Below are 23,525 nucleotides of genomic sequence, written 5' to 3' on the forward strand. Positions count from 1 at the left end.
GATGGGGTGGTGGGGGAGAATGCAATGAAGGTGGTGGTGGAAAGGGCATGGTGGAGGAGGAGGAGGAAATGATGGAGGTGGTGGAATGGGCAATGATGGGAGTGGTGGGGTAGAAAGGAAAGATAGTCGTGGGGGAGAAGACAATTATGGAGGTGGTGAAGAGGGCAATGATGAGGTGGGGGAGAGGACAATAATGGGATGCGAGTGGAGGAGGACAATGAGGGGTGTGGGGGATTGGGATGGGAAGAAGGGGAACTTATAATGGCCTTAGGAACAGGGGAAGGTGGAGGAAGACATTATTATCGCTTATTATGTCTAACACAGTCCCTTATTAGATAGTGTACTCACTATGTCTAACACAGTTCCTTAGTATATAGTGTACTCACTATGTCTATCACAGTCCCTTAGTATATAGTGTACTCACTAATTCTGTATAACACCATCCTTAGTTACATAGTTTCCTCTTTTATTATGTATAACACCATCCCTTATTACGTACCATCCTCTCTAGTTATATATGGTGCCGTCCCTTATTATATAGCTTCCTCTGCTGTTATGTATAGTGCTGTCTCATACATAGTGTATTCTTGCTAATTTTGTTATTTACAGTGCCCTCTTTTATTACATAGTCCCCTCTCTTTTTAGATATAAAATGACTGCTGATCGAGGAGCCAGTGACCAAACTACCAGTCCATCAGCTCCTCCATTAGAAAGGAAGCTTTCCCATGCTTAATCAGCGATCATTGCATTATACAGCTAACAAGACAGGACGGTATGTAATAAAAAACAGGGCTCTATATAATCCGATATGTAAGGGACGGTACTGTACATAACAAGAGAGGGCACTGTGTAAGGGACAGCAATATACATAATAAAGGAGACTATGTAATATATATACATGTATGTGTGTGTGTGGCTATATAATATCTATCTATGTATATATATCTAATATATAAATCTCAAGTGTGTGTGTGTGTGTGTATGTATGTCCATGTCCGGGATTGGCATCCGCACCGTCACAGCTACAGCCACAAAATTTGGCAAAGTCACACGTCTGGGCCCCGAGAGCGTCCTAGGCTATGTTGTGAGGTGAAATTTTAACCCCGCGCGTTCCAATTCACCAAACAATTTTGCACCTATCTACATAAGGGGGAAACAGTGTGTGTGTATCAAGCCCCGCCCCTCATTATGATGTCATAATGGTTGACTATGGGATGGAGGATGTGTGATGGGTATATGGGCACGGGACTATGGGATGGAGGATGTGTGATGGGTATATGGGCACTGGACTATGGGATGGAGGATATGTATGACGGGTATATGGGCACGGGACTATGGGATGGCGGATATGTGTGATGGGTATATGGGCACTGGACTATGGGATGGAGGATGTGTGATGGGTATATGGGCACTGGACTATGGGATGGAGGATAAGTATGACGGGTATATGGGCATGGGACTATGGGATGGCGGATATGTATGATGGGTATATGGGCACGGGACTATGGGATGGAGGATATGTATGACGGGTATATGGGCACTGGACTATGGGGTGGAGGATATGTATGACAGGTATATGGGCACGGGACAATGGGATGGCGGATATGTGTGATGGGTATATGGCCAAGGGACTATGGGATGGAGGATATGTACGGTATGATGGGTATATGGGACTGCGGAGAAGCAGCTTGGTATACATTTTTTTGCAAAAAACGTATCGACTAAATACCCTGTATTTGTTATCTGGCACTTGCTGATTACTGTCATATATTTTACTGCAGAGTATTTTTGTTGTGTCTCAGTTAGTGGGTGGTGTGAACGTTGTCTTACCGACTTGTTCATATTTGTGCATGTCACATGTGTTTTTAATCCGTTTTTTCCTTCCTAGCATGGTTTGAGAGACCCCACCCCTCTCTTGTGTGGCATGCACAAAAGAGCTTTCTTGCACCAGCATCCAGCCAATACAACTGAACGCATTGACGAGTGCTCCTTCTCCCATCATCTCCCTCTCAGCATCTGATGCAGACACTGACAGTGGGTGCAATGACGTCACTGCCTGGCGCCCGCTGTCAGGAGAAGAGCAGGAGATAAGAGCAGCGCAGTAGGTGGGAGGAAGAGAGGTATTTTTTTTTTTATGGAGGTGCATTATAATACAAAGGCTGCCTATGGGGGGGCCTTACATTACAGTCTGCCTATGGGGGGGTGCTGCCTAACATTACAGTCTGCCTATGGGGGGGTGCTGCCTAACATTACAGTCTGCCTATGGGGGGGTGCTGCCTAACATTACAGACTGCCTATGGGGGGGGGGCTGCTGCCTAACATTACAGTCTGCCTATGGGGGGGGTGCTGCCTAACATTACAGTCTGCCTATGGGGGGTGCTGCCTTACATTACAGACTGCCTATGGGGGGGGGTGCTGCCTAACATTACAGTCTGCCTATGGGGGGTGCTGCCTTACATTACAGACTGCCTATGGGGGGGGGGCTGCTGCCTAACATTACAGTCTGCCTATGGGGGGTGCTGCCTTACCTAACAGACTGCCTACGGGGGGGTGCTGCCTTACATTACAGTCTGCCTAAGGGGGTGAGTGCTGCCTTACATTACAGACTGCCTATGGGGGGTGCTGCCTTACCTAACAGACTGCCTACGGGGGGGTGCTGCCTTACATTACAGTCTGCCTAAGGGGGTGAGTGCTGCCTAACATTACAGTCTGCCTATGGGGAGTGCTGCCTTACATTACAGACTGCCTATGGAGGGGGGGTGCTGCCTTACATTAGTCTGCCTATGGGGGGGTGCTGCCTTACATTACAGACTGCCTACGGGGGGGTGCTGCCTTACATTACAGTCTGCCTACGGGGGGTGGTGCCTTATATTTCAGTCTGCCTATGGGGGGGTGCTGCCTTACATTAGTCTGCCTATGGGGGGGTGCTGCCTTATATTTCAGTCTGCCTACGGGGGGCCATTTGGCATAAGTTCTGTTGTTTTGGGGATTTCCGTACTTCTCCCAAGGGTGGGGGCCACTTCATAAGTGGAGGAAGATCTCTGGACAATATACTGGGCCTGAATTAATAAATCCAAAATGGAGTCTCCCTCATCCCTCACAACTGCAGAGAAAGGTGGAGAGACAGACCCCAAAAGACTGCAGAGAAAGGGGGAGAGACAGACCCCAAAAGACTGCAGAGAAAGGTGGAGAGACAGATCCCAAAAGACTGCAGAGAAAGGTGGAGAGACAGACCCCAAAAGACTGCAGAGAAAGGTGGAGAGACAGACCCCAAAAGACTGCAGAGAAAAGTGGGAGAGACGGACCCAAAAAGACTGCAGAGAAAGGTGGGAGAGACAGACCCCAAAAGATTGCAGAGAAAGGTGGAGAGACAGACCCAAAAAGACTGCAGAGAAAGGTGGAGAGACAGACACCAAAAGACTGCAGAGAAAAGTGGGAGAGACGGACCCAAAAAGACTGCAGAGAAAGGTGGGAGAGACAGATCCCAAAAGACTGCAGAGAAAGGTGGAGAGACAGACCCCAAAAGACTGCAGAGAAAGGTGGAGAGACAGACACCAAAAGACTGCAGAGAAAAGTGGGAGAGACGGACCCAAAAAGACTGCAGAGAAAGGGGGAGAGACAGACCCCAAAAGATTGCAGAGAAAGGTGGAGAGACAGACACCAAAAGACTGCAGAGAAAAGTGGGAGAGACGGACCCAAAAAGACTGCAGAGAAAGGTGGGAGAGACAGACCCCAAAAGATTGCAGAGAAAGGTGGAGAGACAGACACCAAAAGACTGCAGAGAAAAGTGGGAGAGACGGACCCAAAAAGACTGCAGAGAAAGGTGGGAGAGACAGACCCCAAAAGACTGCAGAGAAAGGTGGGAGAGACAGACCCCAAAAGATTGCAGAGAAAGGTGGAGAGACAGACACCAAAAGACTGCAGAGAAAGGTGGGAGAGACGGACCCAAAAAGACTGAAGAGAAAGGTGGGAGAGACAGACCCCAAAAGACTGCAGAGAAAAGAGGGAGATAGACCCCACAAGACTGCAGAGAAAGGAAGAGACAGATGCCAAAAAACTGCAGAGAAAGGGGGAGAGACAGACCCCAAAAGACTGCAGAGAAAGGTGGGAGAGACAGACCCCAAAAGACTGCAGAGAAAGGTGGGAGAGACAGACCCCAAAAGACTGCAGAGAAAGGTGGGAGAGACAGACCCCAAAAGACTCCAGAGTCAGGCTGTGTGCACAATGATAGGAACTGAAGGAGTTAAATTGAGTTCTGTCTATGTTGCATTCTCTTGTTTAAAACCTTATCTGTTCTTCCAGGAGATGTCTCAGACATCTCCCTTGTGAACCAAGGTCAAATACCTCTGCTTTTTCGCCTAAATGACTTTCTTTGTCTAAAACAAGTTGTAAAATCATTTGTACTGCGCATGTCTGTAAAATGTTTAAATTCTTTACTATAAAAGACGGAAGCCTAACTGATAAGCCAGAGGCGTCTTGAGAGGCATCCCGAGTGGTTTTATACAGCTGGTGTCTGTGTAGTTCTTCTCGACGGAGCTGATTTAATTAGAGACATATGATGCTTCACACCTAAGAACATCGGTCCTTCAGATGAAAGAGTAATCTGAGGGATCCCGACAGTTTCCTGGCGCCCGAACAGGGACTTGATATAGGCACCTCTCCAAGACTACCCGATCTACAGACCACACCAGTTACTGATGAAATTGTGAACAGCAGACCTAAACACCTGGCCATGTAAGAGATCAATTTTTCTCTTCTCTGCTCTTCATAATCTATCATTATAACTAAGGTCCGTATAAAGGGGAATCTAGTAGAGGAGGGGGCCGTAAAATCAGGTCCATATAAGAACTCTGAGGAAATCGGGTGTGACACGCATATGTAATTTCTGCTCGAATGAGAGGTTACTGTAGGTTCTGTGTGTGCACAGCTATTTTTAGAAAAAGAGCTGATGCAAATCAAAATGGGAGAGGTCTGACATTACGGAATATAAGGCTGGGTGAACAGTTCATACTGCGCAGCCCGGACGGACAAGTTTTTCACAATAGACGGTTCCGCACTAGGAATAGAGGAGGTTGTTGAATGGCTACTTTGATTTGAAAGGTTGTGGAAAGTAGACAAATAAGCTGCACAGTAGGTATTCGTTCAAAGAGTGGTGATATTGCCTAACTGGGCCATGTGACAGCGTCCTTTCGGGGAGGTCACCGCCTAAGCTTAAATCAACACCCTTTACGAATAAACCTTGTGACAGATAAGAGTGTGACCGAATGAGCACAGGACCGTGAAATGAGCCTGTGACAGGATATGACTGAAGAACCCCAGTAGATGGACACTTTATTTACAATCCTGTGTGTTGTGGGAGTATTTCTGTTCGGATGCTACATAGCATATAAGTACACGAAACACGTAGTACACCGAGGAACAGACACTCCATTTAGCCTGTTAGCACCTTAGGAAGAAGGTAACGAGGTATAGTAGAGCCTAGTCTTGAGCTTACCCAATACACCACCTAAGGCAGGGGACTAACAGGAAGACAACAAGAGAGACAGGATAAGAATAAAAGATAAAATGGGGAACAGTCAGGGAAAGACACCTGAAGAAGGAAATCGGTTATGTGATATAATTGAGGATAGATATGGAAGTAGTGCAGCAAAGAACCTGGAAGAAGTATTAATCAAATCCAAAGTGCAAGATAGGCAGGCTGTGTGAATCCTTGTATATATGTCTATGAGAACCTCTGAATAAGATGAGAGATGAGTAATTGAGTATAAAAAAAAAAAAAAAATCAGTGAATGAGCACGTATGAATGAATCATCACACATCATTTTTGTGTCAAGAGATTTGTGACCTTTCTAGTTGTGGTGGAATCCCGGACAGATGCGTTATAGATATTTCAAATCTACATCTGAGACTGAATGAATTGAGTAATGATATAGTTCGTGTTATATGTGGCATTACATTGTAAAGTTTCCTGAATGCATTTGGCCAGAAAAAGGGCAAGGCATGGTTAATCTCATTATACAGTTATCTGCCCTTACAGTGAAATCCCGTGATTTTGAGTTTCTTTGTAGAAATTGATTTTGATAAGTCTAAAGAGCTACAGAATTCTGTGAAGGACGACGCTGCATTCTGACGGGAGGGGTGAAGGATGGAGCTGCGTAGTTTTTCTTCTCCCTTCGCTCTTATCTCTGCTGAGTGTGAGCTGTGCTCAAAATTCTCTGTAATTCTATCCGTAAGGTACACGCTGAAAGATTTGTGCATTTTAAAGCAACAGTACTTAATTGAAGATTGGAAGTTAAAAGTAAGATATGGTGCCTAATTTAGAAGGGAATTGTAAGTGATTGCTTGGTCATTAATGTGTTTGAACCTGCTTCTAGTTGTGTGATTGATTTGTATAGCAAATTGTGTCAAATTACAAGAGACAGAGAAGGAAGGAAGTAGTAAAACAAGTGGGACAAATATTGAAAAAGGCAAAAATACCAGAGTGTGAATGTTTGGATGTACAAAAAGGCACAGACAAGGGAAGAAAATAGCAAGTGAATAAATGATGCTTGAGAATGTGCAGCAGTGTGGAAGGTGTATTATGAATGTTTGATTGACAAAGTGTAACCAGAGACCCAGACAAAACAGATGGACTTGTAAACACTGTGGTCAGACTCAGACAAACCCAGACTGAATAGCTACTTGTGTGACCTGTGCTACTGACCTAAGAGAATTGCACTAAATCCTATCCAGACAAGATCATAAGAAGCTGACATAATAGTGTGGATAGTGGGTAGTGGGGACATTGGCCCTTGAGGAGTAAGCTGACAGTAGACATCAGACGGCCAACCCCATCAGGACCTAGAAGTGTGACTAGAATAAGAAAGATACAGGTGTATTATCCCTGGAGCCCCTCTGACCAGCTAGCTTTGCTGAAGCAGCTGCCTGCCCCTGAAGACCAACCATTCCCGTTTTACAGACACATAAAGGAAGTACAGCAGACATATAAGTGTACCTGGGCAGACCTAGAGAGGTTGGTGAGTTTAAAGGCAGGTGACGCACTAGATCATATAATTAAGACACACAGATGTGACAAAGAATCAGGCTTGGGGCATGGATGATAAATCTGCACGATCTGGGGAGACATACTGTGAGTCACTAAGACAATGGGCTGCAGTGGAACAATCAGAGCAGTCTGTACTCCTGACTAATGTGACACAGCAAAGAGGAGAGAGGGTAGAGATATACCTTGGACGGTTACAGCTGAAATGGGCAGACATGGGGTACATTTGCATAAACCCACTTGATGTTAGAATACTGGTGAATGCATTCATTGACGGTATGAACAAAGACTTACGAGACGCAGTACAGACAGCCAGACCTGAATGGAGACATGTAGATCCGAAAGACCTCCTTAAGGTAGCTAAAGAAATTGAGCAAACAAGGACAATAAAACGACCTGTCATGTATGCTGGAGCACAAGGAAAACAGTGGAGACGTAATAGGGAAGGCATGTGAGATGACACTGACGTTTCTTTTGACAATCTATTCCCCACATGACATCCATGCCATACTCCTACAAGTTCAACCAAAACATCTGTCTATGGCCAGACAGCTCCGACTTGAGTGTGCTCTACTAATTCCTGAGTATGTCACTCCTCAAAAGATGTAACGTTCTGAATCCAGCCACCCTCCTGCCTGTGGATTCAGAAAAGGGGGAATTGGTGACCGTATTGGCAAGTGAGGAAGGATACTTTGACATGACGCATGAACATGTCTGCATAGAACTGATGAGTCAGGAGACAGTTGGGTTTGCACACATTCATGAAAAACCTGTTCCTAATGCAGACTTTGAGTTTCTTTTTTGTAGATGGCCCCAGATACCACCAGGATGGACGATTCTACACTGGATATGCAGTAGTATCCTCACATGAGGTAATCCGAGCGGAACCACTCTCTCCTCACATGTCGGCGCAGGAGGCAGAGTTGAAGGCACTCACTGAGGCGTGTAGAGCCGCTGCAGGTAAAGTCGCTAATATTTTCACAGATTCGAAGCCCATTAAAAATGCAGAGCTGGTGAAACAATTGATGGAGGCATTGATGTTACCAGTCCAGGTTGGCATTGTCAAGGTAAAAGCACACACAAAGGTGACTCCGTGGAGGTAGAGGGCAATAGAAGGGCGAACGAGGCTGCTAAAATAGCACAAGGCGGCCTAGAGAGAGCAGTGGACGGTGGCGGGGAGTCAGCGTATTCCAGCCACATTGGGTCTAGATGTCCTGAAATCCCTCCAGCAAAAGGCTGCCCAAACAGAGAAGGTACACCGGGGGAGACTGGGAGCTGAGCTGAACTCAAATGGAGTATGGGAGAATAAGGATAAAATGTGCCCACCAAAGTCCCTGTTCCCAATCATGGCGCAAGCAGCACATGGCCCCAATCACACCTCAAAAAGTCACATGTGTGCCATGGTGGATGCCTTCTGGATCGCTCCTGGCTTCAGTTGCGCAGCCGCGAAACTTGTACAATCATGCCTCATCTGTGCACAGCACAACCCAGGTAAAACAGTAAAAGTCCCTAAGAAAGCGACACCTAGGCCTCTCTACCCGTTTCAGAGACGGCAGATTGACGACATACGGCTACCAAGGTAGGAGTGTATGCAAATATCCTAGTATGTGTAGATCTCTTCTCTGGATGGCCAGAGGCCTACCTGGTGAAAACGGCTACAGCTCGAGCCACTGCAAAGAAACTGGTGATGGAACTAGTACCACGATTCGGTGTCCCTGAAACAATTGAATCAGACAGAGGCACACACTTTACTGCTGAGGTAATGCAAAATGTAATGCAAATGATAGGTGTAGAACAGGCATTTCATACACCCTACCACCCACAGAGTTCAGGGAAGGTAGAAAGAATGAACGGGACACTGAAATTGAAAATACAGAAAACCATGGAGCAGACCCATAGACCATGGCCAGAGTGTCTCCCATTAGCATTATTCTCAGTAAGGTACACACCCACGGGGAAAACTAAACTGTCACCCTTCGAGATACTGTTTGGAAGACCACCGAACACAGGGTTGTACTACCCACAGGTCTTAACACTTAATGTGGATAATTTGACAAGGATGTAATCCAGTTGCAAAAGCATTTAACTCAAATGCATTCTCTAGTTTTCTCTTCCACTCTAGATCCAGATAGTGTGGAAGGAACTCACTGTCTACAACCTGGTGATTACGTATATGTCAAGAAACACTCCAGAAAGACCCTTGAACCCCGATATCAAGGACCTTACCAAGTACTCCTGACAACGCCTACTTCTGTTAAGTTGGAAGGACGACCAACCTGGATCCACGCATCGCATTGCAAACTAGCCACAGAAATTAACAAAGCATAAGAGTGCATAATGTTTTGGTTTGGTTTTGTTGCATTATCTGTAATAATGGTAGCTGCGTGGGACAATCTAAATTCTCCAATGTCCTTGAATAATAAGTTTATACAACATCATGAAAAATTACTGAATGATTGGTCAAATCATTTGCTGGATCTGCACACATTCACCAGTATCAGCCACTAGTATTCCGTTCCTTGTTATTCCTATGCCACCCGAGGAATTATTTGCCTGGACCAGTTGTTCTGATACACTTGCTAATAATGCCACAAATAATGTGAAGTTATGGAACACAACTGTTGGTATACCTATTGTGGGATGGGTAGGATACCCTTGGTGGCAGGGTAATCTTTCAGGAAGTAATACATACCTTCAATATCTGGCATATAAAGGGGGGGCTTGGGTACCCAGGAATAGAACTCTATTAACCTACCTGGGGCAAATTCCAATGTATGGCCTACAAGTTAGTTTTAATGTAACTTCCCACTCTACTGATGCCTTCAAACCAATACTGCTAGAAAGAAGGTTGCATAACACGTCCTGGGAGTATTCCAATTTATTTCCCCAGGGCAATAATGAAACTTGTTTTAATATTTCAGGTAATATACCTTGCAACGAGTCATCTGGATATGAGAAAGGAACTCCCACCTGTGGAAATCCCGATGTAGGGTAGTGTAGCCCTTTAGGACAACTTCCAAATTGGTGTATGGTTCAGAATGTATCTGCGTTCATAGATTTAGTTCATAGACTGGTATTACAACATTCAGCCCTATGGGACCTACCTAGTGACATGTTCTGGGTATGTGGAGACAATGCATATAAATGGTTGCCAGTAGGGGTAAAAGGTGCTTGTACTCTGGGTCGTTTGACTCCAGCTACCTTTGTTATTCCGAATGACCAGTTGAATACTCAGAGCATACCTAAACACACGTTGTACAAAAGAGCTGCTGACAATACACCTCGCCTCTCTGGGAGACCACATATAGTGCAGATGAGTGTGGCTAATAAAATTGTCAGCTCTATTTTTATTTATCCTATGATCACTCAAATGTGGGATAAATTAGTCAGGGCTACAGATTACTTAGATGACCAAATATGGGATATATTGGATATATTGAACACCACCGTTGCTGTCCAAAATCATTGTTGTTTGTATCTTCGTAATATATGTATTTTTTTAAACTTGTATTTTGGTGTATCTCTGTATGCAAGAAAAGATGTAGAAATAGATAAGGAAGTTTGACTGTAAACAACAAGAATTTAACTATTATTCCTTTGAGTCCTAGATTGACATCTCATTTCTGGCATGAAGGAGCGTACTCTTGCAATGATGGACGTGGCTTCAGTATCTGGGGGATGGAGAAGGTAGAAGACCTGTCTCCCTTGGGCAACCCGTCGGCCTGGGATAGTACCTGGTGAACGAGCCACTATCCGCTGTTGTTGCAGGATCCAGTGTTCCAGATTGTGGAAAATGAAGATGTCAAAGGGGGGAATGATAGGAACTGAAGGAGTTAAATTGAGTTCTGTCTATGTTGCATTCTCTTGTTTAAAACCTTATCTGTTCTTCGAGGAGATGTCTCAGACATCTCCCTTGTGAACCAAGGTCAAATACCTCTGCTTTTTCGCCTAAATGACTTTCTTTGTCTAAAACAAGTTGTAAAATCATTTGTACTGCGCATGTCTGTAAAATGTTTAAATTCTTTACTATAAAAGACGGAAGCCTAACTGATAAGCCAGAGGCGTCTTGAGAGGCATCCCGAGTGGTTTTATACAGCTGGTGTCTGTGTAGTTCTTCTCGACGGAGCTGATTTAATTAGAGACATATGATGCTTCACACCTAAGAACATCGGTCCTTCAGATGAAAGAGTAATCTGAGGGATCCCGACAACACGATGCAGATTTGCAGCGGTTCCGCAGCGGATTTTACCGCGCAGAAACGTTGCATTTCTGCATTGTGATGTACAGTAGCCTTAAAATCAATGTAAAAAAAAAACCGCTGTGCAGACGCTGCGGATTTTTCCGCGATACAAAATCCGCAGCATGTTACTTCTTTTGTGCGGTTTTCCATCTCCCCTGTCACCAAATCCGCAGGGGGAAAACCGCATCAAAAATGGAAGAAATCCGCAGGACCAAAAAGCATGTGTGCACTCAGCCTCAGGTGGAGAGACAGACCCCAAAAGACTGCAGAGAAATGTGGAGAGACAGACCCCAAAAGACTGCAGAGAAAGGAGAGACAGACCCCAAAAGGTGGACAGACAGGCCTAAAAGACTCCAGAGAAAGGAGAGACAGACTCCAAAAGACTGCAGAGAAAGGAGAGACAGACCCCAAAAGACTGCAGAGAAAGGAGAGACAGACCCCAAACTGGGGAGAGACAGACCCCAAAAGAAGATGAGAGACAGACCCCAAAAGACTTCAGCAAAAGGGGAGAGACAGACCCCAAAAGACTGCAGAGAAAGGGGGAGAGACAGACCCCAAAAGACTGCAAAGGAAGGTGGAGAGACAGACCCCAAAAGACTGCAGAGAAAGGAGAGACAGACCCCAAAAGACTGCAGAGAAAGGAGAGACAGACCCAAAAAGACTGCAGAGAAAGGTGGGAGAGACAGACCCCAAAAGACTGCAGAGAAAGGTGGGAGAGACAGACCCCAAAAGATTGCAGAGAAAGGTGGAGAGACAGACACCAAAAGACTGCAGAGAAAGGTGGGAGAGACGGACCCAAAAAGACTGCAGAGAAAGGTGGGAGAGACAGACCCCAAAAGACTGCAGGGAAAAGAGGGAGAGAGACCCCACAAGACTGCAGAGAAAGAAGGAAGAGACAGATGCCAAAAAACTGCAGAGAAAGGGGGAGAGACAGACCCCAAAAGACTGCAGAGAAATGTGGAAGAGACAGACCCCAAAAGATTGCAGAGAAAGGAGAGACAGACCCCAAAAGGTGGACAGACAGGCCTAAAAGACTCCAGAGAAAGGAGAGACAGACTCCAAAAGACTGCAGAGAAAGGAGAGACAGACCCCAAAAGACTGCAGAGAAAGGAGAGACAGACCCCAAACTGGGGAGAGACAGACCCCAAAAGAAGATGAGAGACAGACCCCAAAAGACTTCAGCAAAAGGGGAGAGACAGACCCCAAAAGACTGCAGAGAAAGGGGGAGAGACAGACCCCAAAAGACTGCAAAGGAAGGTGGAGAGACAGACCCCAAAAGACTGCAGAGAAAGGAGAGACAGACCCCAAAAGACTGCAGAGAAAGGAGAGACAGACCCAAAAAGACTGCAGAGAAAGGTGGGAGAGACAGACCCCAAAAGACTGCAGAGAAAGGTGGGAGAGACAGACCCCAAAAGATTGCAGAGAAAGGTGGAGAGACAGACACCAAAAGACTGCAGAGAAAGGTGGGAGAGACGGACCCAAAAAGACTGCAGAGAAAGGTGGGAGAGACAGACCCCAAAAGACTGCAGGGAAAAGAGGGAGAGAGACCCCACAAGACTGCAGAGAAAGAAGGAAGAGACAGATGCCAAAAAACTGCAGAGAAAGGGGGAGAGACAGACCCCAAAAGACTGCAGAGAAAGGTGGGAGAGACAGACCCCAAAAGATTGCAGAGAAAGGAGAGACAGACCCAAAAAGACTGCAGAGAAAGGTGGGAGAGACAGACACCAAAAGACTGCAGAGAAAGGTGGGAGAGACAGACCCCAAAAGATTGCAGAGAAAGGTGGAGAGACAGACACCAAAAGACTGCAGAGAAAAGTGGGAGAGACGGACCCAAAAAGACTGCAGAGAAAGGTGGGAGAGACAGACCCCAAAAGACTGCAGAGAAAGGTGGGAGAGACAGACCCCAAAAGATTGCAGAGAAAGGTGGAGAGACAGACCCCAAAAGACTGCAGAGAAAGAAGGAAGAGACAGACGCCAAAAGACTGCAGAGAAAGGTGGGAGAGACGGACCCAAAAAGACTGAAGAGAAAGGTGGGAGAGACAGACCCCAAAAGACTGCAGAGAAAAGAGGGAGATAGACCCCACAAGACTGCAGAGAAAGGAAGAGACAGATGCCAAAAAACTGCAGAGAAAGGGGGAGAGACAGACCCCAAAAGACTGCAGAGAAAGGTGGGAGAGACAGACCCCAAAAGACTGCAGAGAAAGGTGGGAGAGACAGACCCCAAAAGACTCCAGAGTCAGGCTGTGTGCACACGATGCAGATTTGCAGCGGTTCCGCAGCGGATTTTACCGCGCAGAAACGTTGCATTTCTGCATTGTGATGTACAGTAGCCTTAAAATCAATGTAAAAAAAAAACCGCTGTGCAGACGCTGCGGATTTTTCCACGATACAAAATCCGCAGCATGTTACTTCTTTTGTGCGGTTTTCCATCTCCCCTGTCACCAAATCCGCAGGGGGAAAACCGCATCAAAAATGGAAGAAATCCGCAGGACCAAAAAGCATGTGTGCACTCAGCCTCAGGTGGAGAGACAGACCCCAAAAGACTGCAGAGAAATGTGGAGAGACAGACCCCAAAAGACTGCAGAGAAATGTGGAGAGACAGACCCCAAAAGACTGCAGAGAAAGGAGAGACAGACCCCAAAAGGTGGACAGACAGGCCTAAAAGACTCCAGAGAAAGGAGAGACAGACTCCAAAAGACTGCAGAGAAAGGAGAGACAGACCCCAAAAGACTGCAGAGAAAGGAGAGACAGACCCCAAACTGGGGAGAGACAGACCCCAAAAGACTTCAGCAAAAGGGGAGAGACAGACCCCAAAAGACTGCAGAGAAAGGGGGAGAGACAGACCCCAAAAGACTGCAAAGGAAGGTGGAGAGACAGACCCCAAAAGACTGCAGAGAAAGGAGAGACAGACCCCAAAAGACTGCAGAGAAAGGAGAGACAGACCCAAAAAGACTGCAGAGAAAGGTGGGAGAGACAGACCCCAAAAGACTGCAGAGAAAGGTGGGAGAGACAGATCCCAAAAGATTGCAGAGAAAGGTGGAGAGACAGACACCAAAAGACTGCAGAGAAAGGTGGGAGAGACGGACCCAAAAAGACTGCAGAGAAAGGTGGGAGAGACAGACCCCAAAAGACTGCAGGGAAAAGAGGGAGAGAGACCCCACAAGACTGCAGAGATAGAAGGAAGAGACAGATGCCAAAAAACTGCAGAGAAAGGGGGAGAGACAGACCCCAAAAGACTGCAGAGAAAGGTGGGAGAGACAGACCCCAAAAGATTGCAGAGAAAAGAGGGAGAGAGATCCCACAAGACTGCAGAGAAGGTGGAGAGACAGACCCCAAAAGACTGCAGAGAAAGGTGGAGAGACAGACCCCAAAAGACTGCAGAGAAAGGTGGGAGAGACAGACCCCAAAAGATTGCAGAGAAAGGTGGAGAGACAGACACCAAAAGACTGCAGAGAAAGGTGGGAGAGACGGACCCAAAAAGACTGCAGAGAAAGGTGGGAGAGACAGACCCCAAAAGACTGCAGAGAAAAGAGGGAGAGAGACCCCACAAGACTGAAGAGAAAGAAGGAAGAGAGACCCCACAAGACTGCAGAGAAAGGTGGGAGAGACAGACCACAAAAGACTGCAGAGAAAAGAGAGAGAGACCCCACAAGACTGCAGAGAAAGAAGGAAGAGACAGACGCCAAAAGACTGCAGAGAAAGGGGGAGAGACAGACCCCAAAAGACTGCAGGGAAAGGGGGAGAGACAGACCCCAAAAGACTGCAGAGAAAGGTGGGAGAGACAGACCCCAAAAGATTGCAGAGAAAAGAGGGAGAGAGATCCCACAAGACTGCAGAGAAAGGTAGGAGAGACAGACCACAAAAGACTGCAGAGAAAAGAGAGAGAGATCCCACAAGACTGCAGAGAAGGTGGAGAGACAGACCCCAAAAGACTGCAGAGAAAGGTGGAGAGACAGACCCCAAAAGACTGCAGAGAAAGGTGGGAGAGACAGACCCCAAAAGACTGCAGAGAAAGGTGGGAGAGACAGACCCCAAAAGACTCAAGAAAAAGGTGGAGAGACAGACCCCAAAAGACTGCAGAGAAAAGTGGCGAGACAGACCCCAAAAGACTCCAGAGAAAGGTGGACAGACCCCAAAAGACTGCAGAGAAAGGTGGAGAGATAGACCCCAAAAGACTGCAGAGAAAGGAGAGACAGACCCCAAAAGACTGCAGAGTAAGAAGAGACCGACTCCAAAAGACTGCAGAGAAAGGTGGAGAGACAGACCCCAAGAAAAAGACTGCAGGGAAAGGTGGAGAGACAGACCCCACAAGACTGCAGAGAAAGTGGGAGAGACGGACCCAAAAAGACTGCAGGCAAAGTTGGGAGAGACAGACCTCAAAAGACTGCAGGGAAAGGTGGAGAGACAGACCCAACAAGACTGCAGAGAAAGGAGAGACAGACCCCAAAAGACTGCAGAGAAAGGAGAGACAGACCCCAAAAGACTGCAGAGAAATGTGGGAGAGACAGATGCCAAAAGATTGCAGAGAAAGGTGGGCGAGACAGACCCCAAAAGACTGCAGAGAAAGGTGAGAGAGACAGACCCCAAAAGACTGCAGAGAAAGGGGGAGAGACAGACCCCAAAAGACTGCAGGGAAAGGTGGAGAGACAGACCCCTATAGACTGCAGAGAAAGGAGGGAGAGACAGACCTCAAAAGACTGCCGAGGAAGGTGGAGAGACAGACCACAAAAGACTGCAGAGAAAGGGGGAGAGACAGACCCCAAAAGACTGCATAGGAAGGTGGAGAGACAGACCTCAAAAGACTGCAGAGCAAGGTGGGAGAGACAGACCTCAAAAGACTGCAGAGAAAGGGAGAGAGACAGACCCCAAAAGACTGCAGAGAAAGGTGGGAGAGACAGACTCCAAAAGACTCCATAGTCAGGCTGTGTGCACACGATGCAGATTTGCAGCGGTTCCGCAGCGGATTTTACCACGCAGAAACGTTGCATTTCTGCATTGTGATGTACAGTAGCCTTAAAATCAATGTAAAAAAAAAACCGCTGTGCAGACGCTGCGGATTTTTCCGCGATACAAAATCCGCAGCATGTTACTTCTTTTGTGCAGTTTTCCATCTCCCCTGTCACCAAATCCGCAGGGGGAAAACCGCATCAAAAATGGAAGAAATCCGCAGGGCCAAAAAGCACGTGTGCACTCAGCCTCAGGTGGAGAGACAGACCCCAAAAGACTGCAGAGAAATGTGGAGAGACAGACCCCAAATGACTGCAGAGAAATGTGGAGAGACAGACCACAAAAGGTGGACAGACAGGCCTAAAAGACTCCAGAGAAAGGAGAGACAGACTCCAAAAGACTGCAGAGAAAGGAGAGACAGACCCCAAAAGACTGCAGAGAAAGGAGAGACAGACCCAAACTGGGGAGAGACAGACCCCAAAAGAAGATGAGAGACAGACCCCAAAAGACTTCAGCAAAAGGGGAGAGACAGACCCCAAAAGACTGCAGAGAAAGGGGGAGAGACAGACCCCAAAAGACTGCAAAGGAAGGTGGAGAGACAGACCCCAAAAGACTGCAGAGAAAGGAGAGACAGACCCAAAAAGACTACAGAGAAAGGTGGGAGAGACAGACCCCAAAAGACTGCAGAGAAAGGTGGGAGAGACAGACCCCAAAAGATTGCAGAGAAAGGTGGAGAGACAGACACCAAAAGACTGCAGAGAAAGGTGGGAGAGACGGACCCAAAAAGACTGCAGAGAAAGGAGGGAGAGACAGACCCCAAAAGACTGCAGAGAAAAGAGGGAGAGCGACCCCACAAGACTGAAGAGAAAGAAGGAAGAGAGACCCCACAAGACTGCAGAGAAAGAAGGAAGAGACAGATGCCAAAAGACTGCAGAGAAAGGGGGAGAGACAGACCCCAAAAGATTGCAGAGAAAGGTGGGAGAGACAGACCCCAAAAGATTGCAGAGAAAAGAGGGAGAGAGATCCCACAAGACTGCAGAGAAGGTGAAGAGACAGACCCCAAAAGACTGCAGAGAAAGGTGGAGAGACAGATCCCAAAAGACTGCAGAGAAAGGTGGGAGAGACAGACCCCAAAAGATTGCAGAGAAAGGTGGAGAGACAGACACCCAAAGACTGCAGAGAAAGGTGGGAGAGACGGACCCAAAAAGACTGCAGAGAAAGGTGGGAGAGACAGACCCCAAAAGACTGCAGAGAAAAGAGGGAGAGAGACCCCACAAGACTGAAGAGAAAGAAGGAAGAGAGACCCCACAAGACTGCAGAGAAAGAAGGAAGAGACAGATGCCAAAAGACTGCAGAGAAAGGGGGAGAGACAGACCCCAAAAGACTGCAGGGAAAGGGGGAGAGACAGACCCCAAAAGACTGCAGAGAAAGGTGGGAGAGACAGACCCCAAAAGATTGCAGAGAAAAGAGGGAGAGAGATCCCACAAGACTGCAGAGAAAGGTGGATAGACAGACCCCAAAAGACTGCAGAGAAAGGTGGGAGAGACAGACCACAAAAGACTGCAGAGAAAAGAGAGAGAGACCCCACAAGACTGCAGAGAAAGAAGGAAGAGACAGACGCCAAAAGACTGCAGAGAAAGGGGGAGAGACAGACCCCAAAAGACTGCAGAGAAAGGTGGGAGAGACAGACCCCAAAAGACTGCAGAGAAAGGTGGGAGAGACAGACCCCAAAAGACTCAAGAAAAAGGTGGAGAGACAGACCCCAAAAGACTGCAGAGAAAAGTGGCGAGACAGACCCCAAAAGACTCCAGAGAAAGGTGGATAGACAGACCCCAAAAGACTGCAGAGAAAGGTGGAGAGATAGACCCCAAAAGACTGCAGAGAAAGGAGAGACAGACCCCAAAAGACTGCAGAGTAAGAAGAGACCGACTCCAAAAGACTGCAGAGAAAGGTGGAGAGACAGACCCCAAGAAAAAGACTGCAGGGAAAGGTGGAGAGACAGACCCCACAAGACTGCAGAGAAAGTGGGAGAGACAGACCCCAAAAGACTGCAGGCAAAGTTGGGAGAGACAGACCTCAAAAGACTGCAGGGAAAGGTGGAGACAGACCCCACAAGACTGCAGAGAAAGGAGAGACAGACCCCAAAAGACTGCAGAGAAAGGAGAGACAGACCCCAAAAGACTGCAGAGAAATGTGGGAGAGTCAGATGCCAAAAGATTGCAGAGAAAGGTGGGCGAGACAGACCCCAAAAGACTGCAGAGAAAGGTGAGAGAGACAGACCCCAAAAGACTGCAGAGAAAGGGGGAGAGACAGACCCCAAAAGACTGCAGGGAAAGGTGGAGAGACAGACCCCTATAGACTGCAGAGAAAGGAGGGAGAGACAGACCTCAAAAGACTGCAGAGGAAGGTGGAGAGACAGACCACAAAAGACTGCAGAGAAAGGGGGAGAGACAGACCCCAAAAGACTGCATAGGAAGGTGGAGAGACAGACCTCAAAAGACTGCAGAGCAAGGTGGGAGAGACAGACCTCAAAAGACTGCAGAGAAAGGGGGAGAGACAGACCCCAAAAGACTGCAGAGAAAGGTGGGAGAGACAGACCCCAAAAGACTCCAGAGTCAGGCTGTGTGCACACGATGCAGATTTGCAGCGGTTCCGCAGCGGATTTTACCACGCAGAAACGTTGCATTTCTGCATTGTGATGTACAGTAGCCTTAAAATCAATGTAAAAAAAAAACCGCTGTGCAGACGCTGCGGATTTTTCCGCGATACAAAATCCGCAGCATGTTACTTCTTTTGTGCGGTCTTCCATCTCCCCTGTCACCAAATCCGCAGGGGGAAAACCGCATCAAAAATGGAAGAAATCCGCAGGGCCAAAAAGCACGTGTGCACTCAGCCTCAGGTGGAGAGACAGACCCCAAAAGACTGCAGAGAAAAGAGAGAGAGAGACCCCACAAGACTGCAGAGAAAGAAGGAAGAGACAGACGCCAAAAGACTGCAGAGAAAGGGGGAGAGACAGACCCCAAAAGACTGCAGAGAAAGGTGGGAGAGACAGACCCCAAAAGACTGCAGAGAAAGGTGGGAGAGACAGACCCCAAAAGACTCAAGAAAAAGGTGGAGAGGCAGACCCCAAAAGACTGCAGAGAAAAGTGGCGAGACAGACCCCAAAAGACTCCAGAGAAAGGTGGATAGACAGACCCCAAAAGACTGCAGAGAAAGGTGGAGAGATAGACCCCAAAAGACTGCAGAGAAAGGAGAGACAGACCCCAAAAGACTGCAGAGTAAGAAGAGACCGACTCCAAAAGACTGCAGAGAAAGGTGGATAGACAGACCCCAAAAGACTCCAGAGAAAGGTGGATAGACAGACCCCAAAAGACTGCAGAGAAAGGTGGAGAGACAGACCCCAAAAGACTGCAGAGAAAGGAGAGACAGACCCCAAAAGACTGCAGAGAAAGGAGAGACAGACCCCAAAAGACTGCAGAGAAAGGTGGGAGAGACAGACCCCAAAAGACTCCAGAGAAAGGTGGATAGACAGACCCCAAAAGACTGCAGAGAAAGGTGGAGAGACAGACCCCAAAAGACTGCAGAGAAAGGAGAGACAGACCCCAAAAGACTGCAGAGAAAGGTGGAGAGACAGACCCCAAGAAAAAGACTGCAGGGAAAGGTGGAGAGACAGACCCCACAAGACTGCAGAGAAAGTGGGAGAGACAGACCCCAAAAGACTGCAGGCAAAGTTGGGAGAGACAGACCTCAAAAGACTGCAGGGAAAGGTGGAGAGACAGACCCCACAAGACTGCAGAGAAAGGAGAGACAGACCCCAAAAGACTGCAGAGAAAGGAGAGACAGACCCCAAAGACTGCAGAGAAATGTGGGAGAGACAGATGCCAAAAGATTGCAGAGAAAGGTGGGCGAGACAGACCCCAAAAGACTGCAGAGAAAGGCGAGAGACCCCAAAAGACTGCAGAGAAAGGGGGAGAGACAGACCCCAAAAGACTGCAGGGAAAGGTGGAGAGACAGACCCCTATAGACTGCAGAGAAAGGAGGGAGAGACAGACCTCAAAAGACTGCAGAGGAAGGTGGAGAGACAGACCACAAAAGACTGCAGAGAAAGGGGGAGAGACAGACCCCAAAAGACTGCATAGGAAGGTGGAGAGACAGACCTCAAAAGACTGCAGAGCAAGGTGGGAGAGACAGACCTCAAAAGACTGCAGAGAAAGGGGGAGAGACAGACCCCAAAAGACTGCAGAGAAAGGTGGGAGAGACAGACCCCAAAAGACTCCAGAGTCAGGCTGTGTGCACACGATGCAGATTTGCAGCGGTTCCGCAGCGGATTTTACCGCGCAGAAACGTTGCATTTCTGCATTGTGATGTACAGTAGCCTTAAAATCAATGTAAAAAAAAAACCGCTGTGCAGACGCTGCGGATTTTTCCGCGATACAAAATCCGTAGCATGTTACTTCTTTTGTGCGGTTTTCCATCTCCCCTGTCACCAAATCCGCAGGGGGAAAACCGCATCAAAAATGGAAGAAATCCGCAGGGCCAAAAAGCACGTGTGCACTCAGCCTCAGGTGGAGAGACAGACCCCAAAAGACTGCAGAGAAATGTGGAGAGACAGACCCCAAATGACTGCAGAGAAATGTGGAGAGACAGACCCCAAAAGACTGCAGAGAAAGGAGAGACAGACCCCAAAAGACTGCAGAGAAAGGAGAGACAGACCCCAAAAGGTGGAGAGACAGGCCTAAAAGACTCCAGAGAAAGGAGAGACAGACTCCAAAAGACTGCAGAGAAAGGAGAGACAGACCCCAAAAGACTGCAGAGAAAGGAGAGACAGACACCAAAAGATTGAAGAGAAAGGTGGGAGAGACAGACACCAAACGACTGCAGAGAAATGTGGAGAGACAGACCCCAAAAGACTCCAGAGAAAGGAGAGACAGACCCCAAAAGACTGCAGAGAAAGGAGAGACAGACTCCAAAAGACTGCAGAGAAAGGTGGAGAGACAGACCCCAAAAGACTGCAGAGAAAGGTGGAGAGACAGACCCCAAAAGACTGCAGAGAAAGGTGGGAGAGACAGACCCCAAAAGATTGCAGAGAAAGGTGGAGAGAGAGACACCAAAAGACTGCAGAGAAAGGTGGGAGAGACGGACCCAAAAAGACTGCAGAGAAAGGTGGGAGAGACAGACCCCAAAAGACTGCAGAGAAAAGAGGGAGAGACAGACCCCACAAGACTGCAGAGAAAGAAGGAAGAGACAGATGCCAAAAGACTGCAGAGAAAGGGGTAGAGACAGACCCCAAAAGACTGCAGGGAAAGGGGGAGAGACAGACCCCAAAAGACTGCAGAGAAAGGTGGGAGAGACAGACCCCAAAAGATTGCAGAGAAAAGAGGGAGAGAGATCCCACAAGACTGCAGAGAAAGGTGGAGAGACAGACCCCAAAAGACTGCAGAGAAAGGTGGGAGAGACAGACCACAAAAGACTGCAGAGAAAAGAGAGAGAGACCCCACAAGACTGCAGAGAAAGAAGGAAGAGACAGACGCCAAAAGACTGCAGAGAAAGGGGGAGAGACAGACCCCAAAAGACTGCAGAGAAAGGTGGGAGAGACAGACCCCAAAAGACTGCAGAGAAAGGTGGGAGAGACAGACCCCAAAAGACTCAAGAAAAAGGTGGAGAGACAGACCCCAAAAGACTGCAGAGAAAAGTGGCGAGACAGACCCCAAAAGGCTCCAGAGAAAGGTGGATAGACAGACCCCAAAAGACTGCAGAGAAAGGTGGAGAGACAGACCCCAAAAGACTGCAGAGAAAGGAGAGACAGACCCCAAAAGACTGCAGAGTAAGAAGAGACCGACTCCAAAAGACTGCAGAGAAAGGTGGAGAGACAGACCCCAAAAAAAAGACTGCAGGGAAAGGTGGAGAGACAGACCCCACAAGTCTGCAGAGAAAGTGGGAGAGACAGACCCCAAAAGACTGCAGGCAAAGTTGGGAGAGACAGACCTCAAAAGACTGCAGGGAAAGGTGGAGAGACAGACCCCACAAGACTGCAGAGAAAGGAGAGACAGACCCCAAAAGACTGCAGAGAAAGGAGAGACAGACCCCAAAAGACTGCAGAGAAATGTGGGAGAGACAGATGCCAAAAGATTGCAGAGAAAGGTGGGCGAGACAGACCCCAAAAGACTGCAGAGAAAGGTGAGAGAGACAGACCCCAAAAGACTGCAGAGAAAGGGAGAGAGACAGACCCCAAAAGACTGCAGGGAAAGGTGGAGAGACAGACCCCTATAGACTGCAGAGAAAGGAGGGAGAGACAGACCCCAAAAGACTGCATAGGAAGGTAGAGAGACAGACCTCAAAAGACTGCAGAGCAAGGTGGGAGAGACAGACCTCAAAAGACTGCAGAGAAAGGGGGAGAGACAGACCCCAAAAGACTGCAGAGAAAGGTGGGAGAGACAGACCCCAAAAGACTCCATACTCAGGCTGTGTGCACACGATGCAGATTTGCAGCGGTTCCGCAGCGGATTTTACCGCGCAGAAACGTTGCATTTCTGCATTGTGATGTACAGTAGCCTTAAAATCAATGTAAAAAAAAAACCGCTGTGCAGACGCTGCGGATTTTTCCACGATACAAAATCCGCAGCATGTTACTTCTTTTGTGCGGTCTTCCATCTCCCCTGTCACCAAATCCGCAGGGGGAAAACCGCATCAAAAATGGAAGAAAGCCGCAGGGCCAAAAAGCACGTGTGCACTCAGCCTCAGGTGGAGAGACAGACCCCAAAAGACTGCAGAGAAATGTGGAGAGACAGACCCCAAATGACTGCAGAGAAATGTGGAGAGACAGACCCCAAAAGACTGCAGAGAAAGGAGAGACAGACCCCAAAAGACTGCAGAGAAAGGAGAGACAGACCCCAAAAGGTGGAGAGACAGGCCTAAAAGACTCCAGAGAAAGGAGAGACAGACTCCAAAAGACTGCAGAGAAAGGAGAGACAGACCCCAAAAGACTGCAGAGAAAGGAGAGACAGACACCAAAAGATTGAAGAGAAAGGTGGGAGAGACAGACACCAAACGACTGCAGAGAAATGTGGAGAGACAGACCCCAAAAGACTCCAGAGAAAGGAGAGACAGACCCCAAAAGACTGCAGAGAAAGGAGAGACAGACTCCAAAAGACTGCAGAGAAAGGTGGAGAGACAGACCCCAAAAGACTGCAGAGAAAGGTGGAGAGACAGACCCCAAAAGACTGCAGAGAAAGGTGGGAGAGACAGACCCCAAAAGATTGCAGAGAAAGGTGGAGAGAGAGACACCAAAAGACTGCA

General features: G+C 47.8%; 3 protein-coding genes across 3 annotated transcripts in view; all 3 read right to left on the bottom strand.

The window, feature by feature from the left end:
• LOC141053930 (uncharacterized) overlaps positions 1-23,525 on the bottom strand; it is a 114,237-nt gene that overhangs the window by 85,270 nt on the left and 5,442 nt on the right. The gene's annotated exons all lie outside the window — the stretch shown is intronic.
• Positions 13,497-16,202, bottom strand: LOC141053994 (uncharacterized). Its single transcript, XM_073551136.1, has 2 exons — positions 16,041-16,202; positions 13,497-15,970 (listed from the first exon to the last, which is right to left on the bottom strand). Exons 1-2 carry the CDS (start codon positions 16,195-16,197, stop codon positions 13,941-13,943), a joined length of 2,187 nt encoding a protein of 728 aa, XP_073407237.1. The 5' UTR covers positions 16,198-16,202; the 3' UTR covers positions 13,497-13,940.
• On the bottom strand, positions 16,736-18,805 carry LOC141053995 (uncharacterized). The gene is made up of 2 exons (XM_073551137.1): positions 18,686-18,805; positions 16,736-18,615 (listed from the first exon to the last, which is right to left on the bottom strand). Exons 1-2 carry the CDS (start codon positions 18,698-18,700, stop codon positions 16,741-16,743), a joined length of 1,890 nt encoding a protein of 629 aa, XP_073407238.1. The 5' UTR covers positions 18,701-18,805; the 3' UTR covers positions 16,736-16,740.

The sequence above is a fragment of the Dendrobates tinctorius genome, unplaced genomic scaffold (genome assembly GCF_039654945.1).
Source record: "Dendrobates tinctorius isolate UK_male_01 unplaced genomic scaffold, ASM3965494v1 ptg000173l, whole genome shotgun sequence".
Taxonomy (NCBI): domain Eukaryota; kingdom Metazoa; phylum Chordata; class Amphibia; order Anura; family Dendrobatidae; genus Dendrobates; species Dendrobates tinctorius.

Coding starts and splice junctions, on each gene's coding strand:
- LOC141053994 (XM_073551136.1), bottom strand. CDS start 16,197: ATGGAGTCTTTTGGAGTCTGTCTCTCCCACCTTTCTCTGCAGTCTTTT. Junction 15,971..16,040: donor TTCCTATGCAGTCTTTTGGG/GTCTGTCTCTCC, acceptor CAGTCTTTTGAG/GTCTGTCTCTCCCTCCTTTC.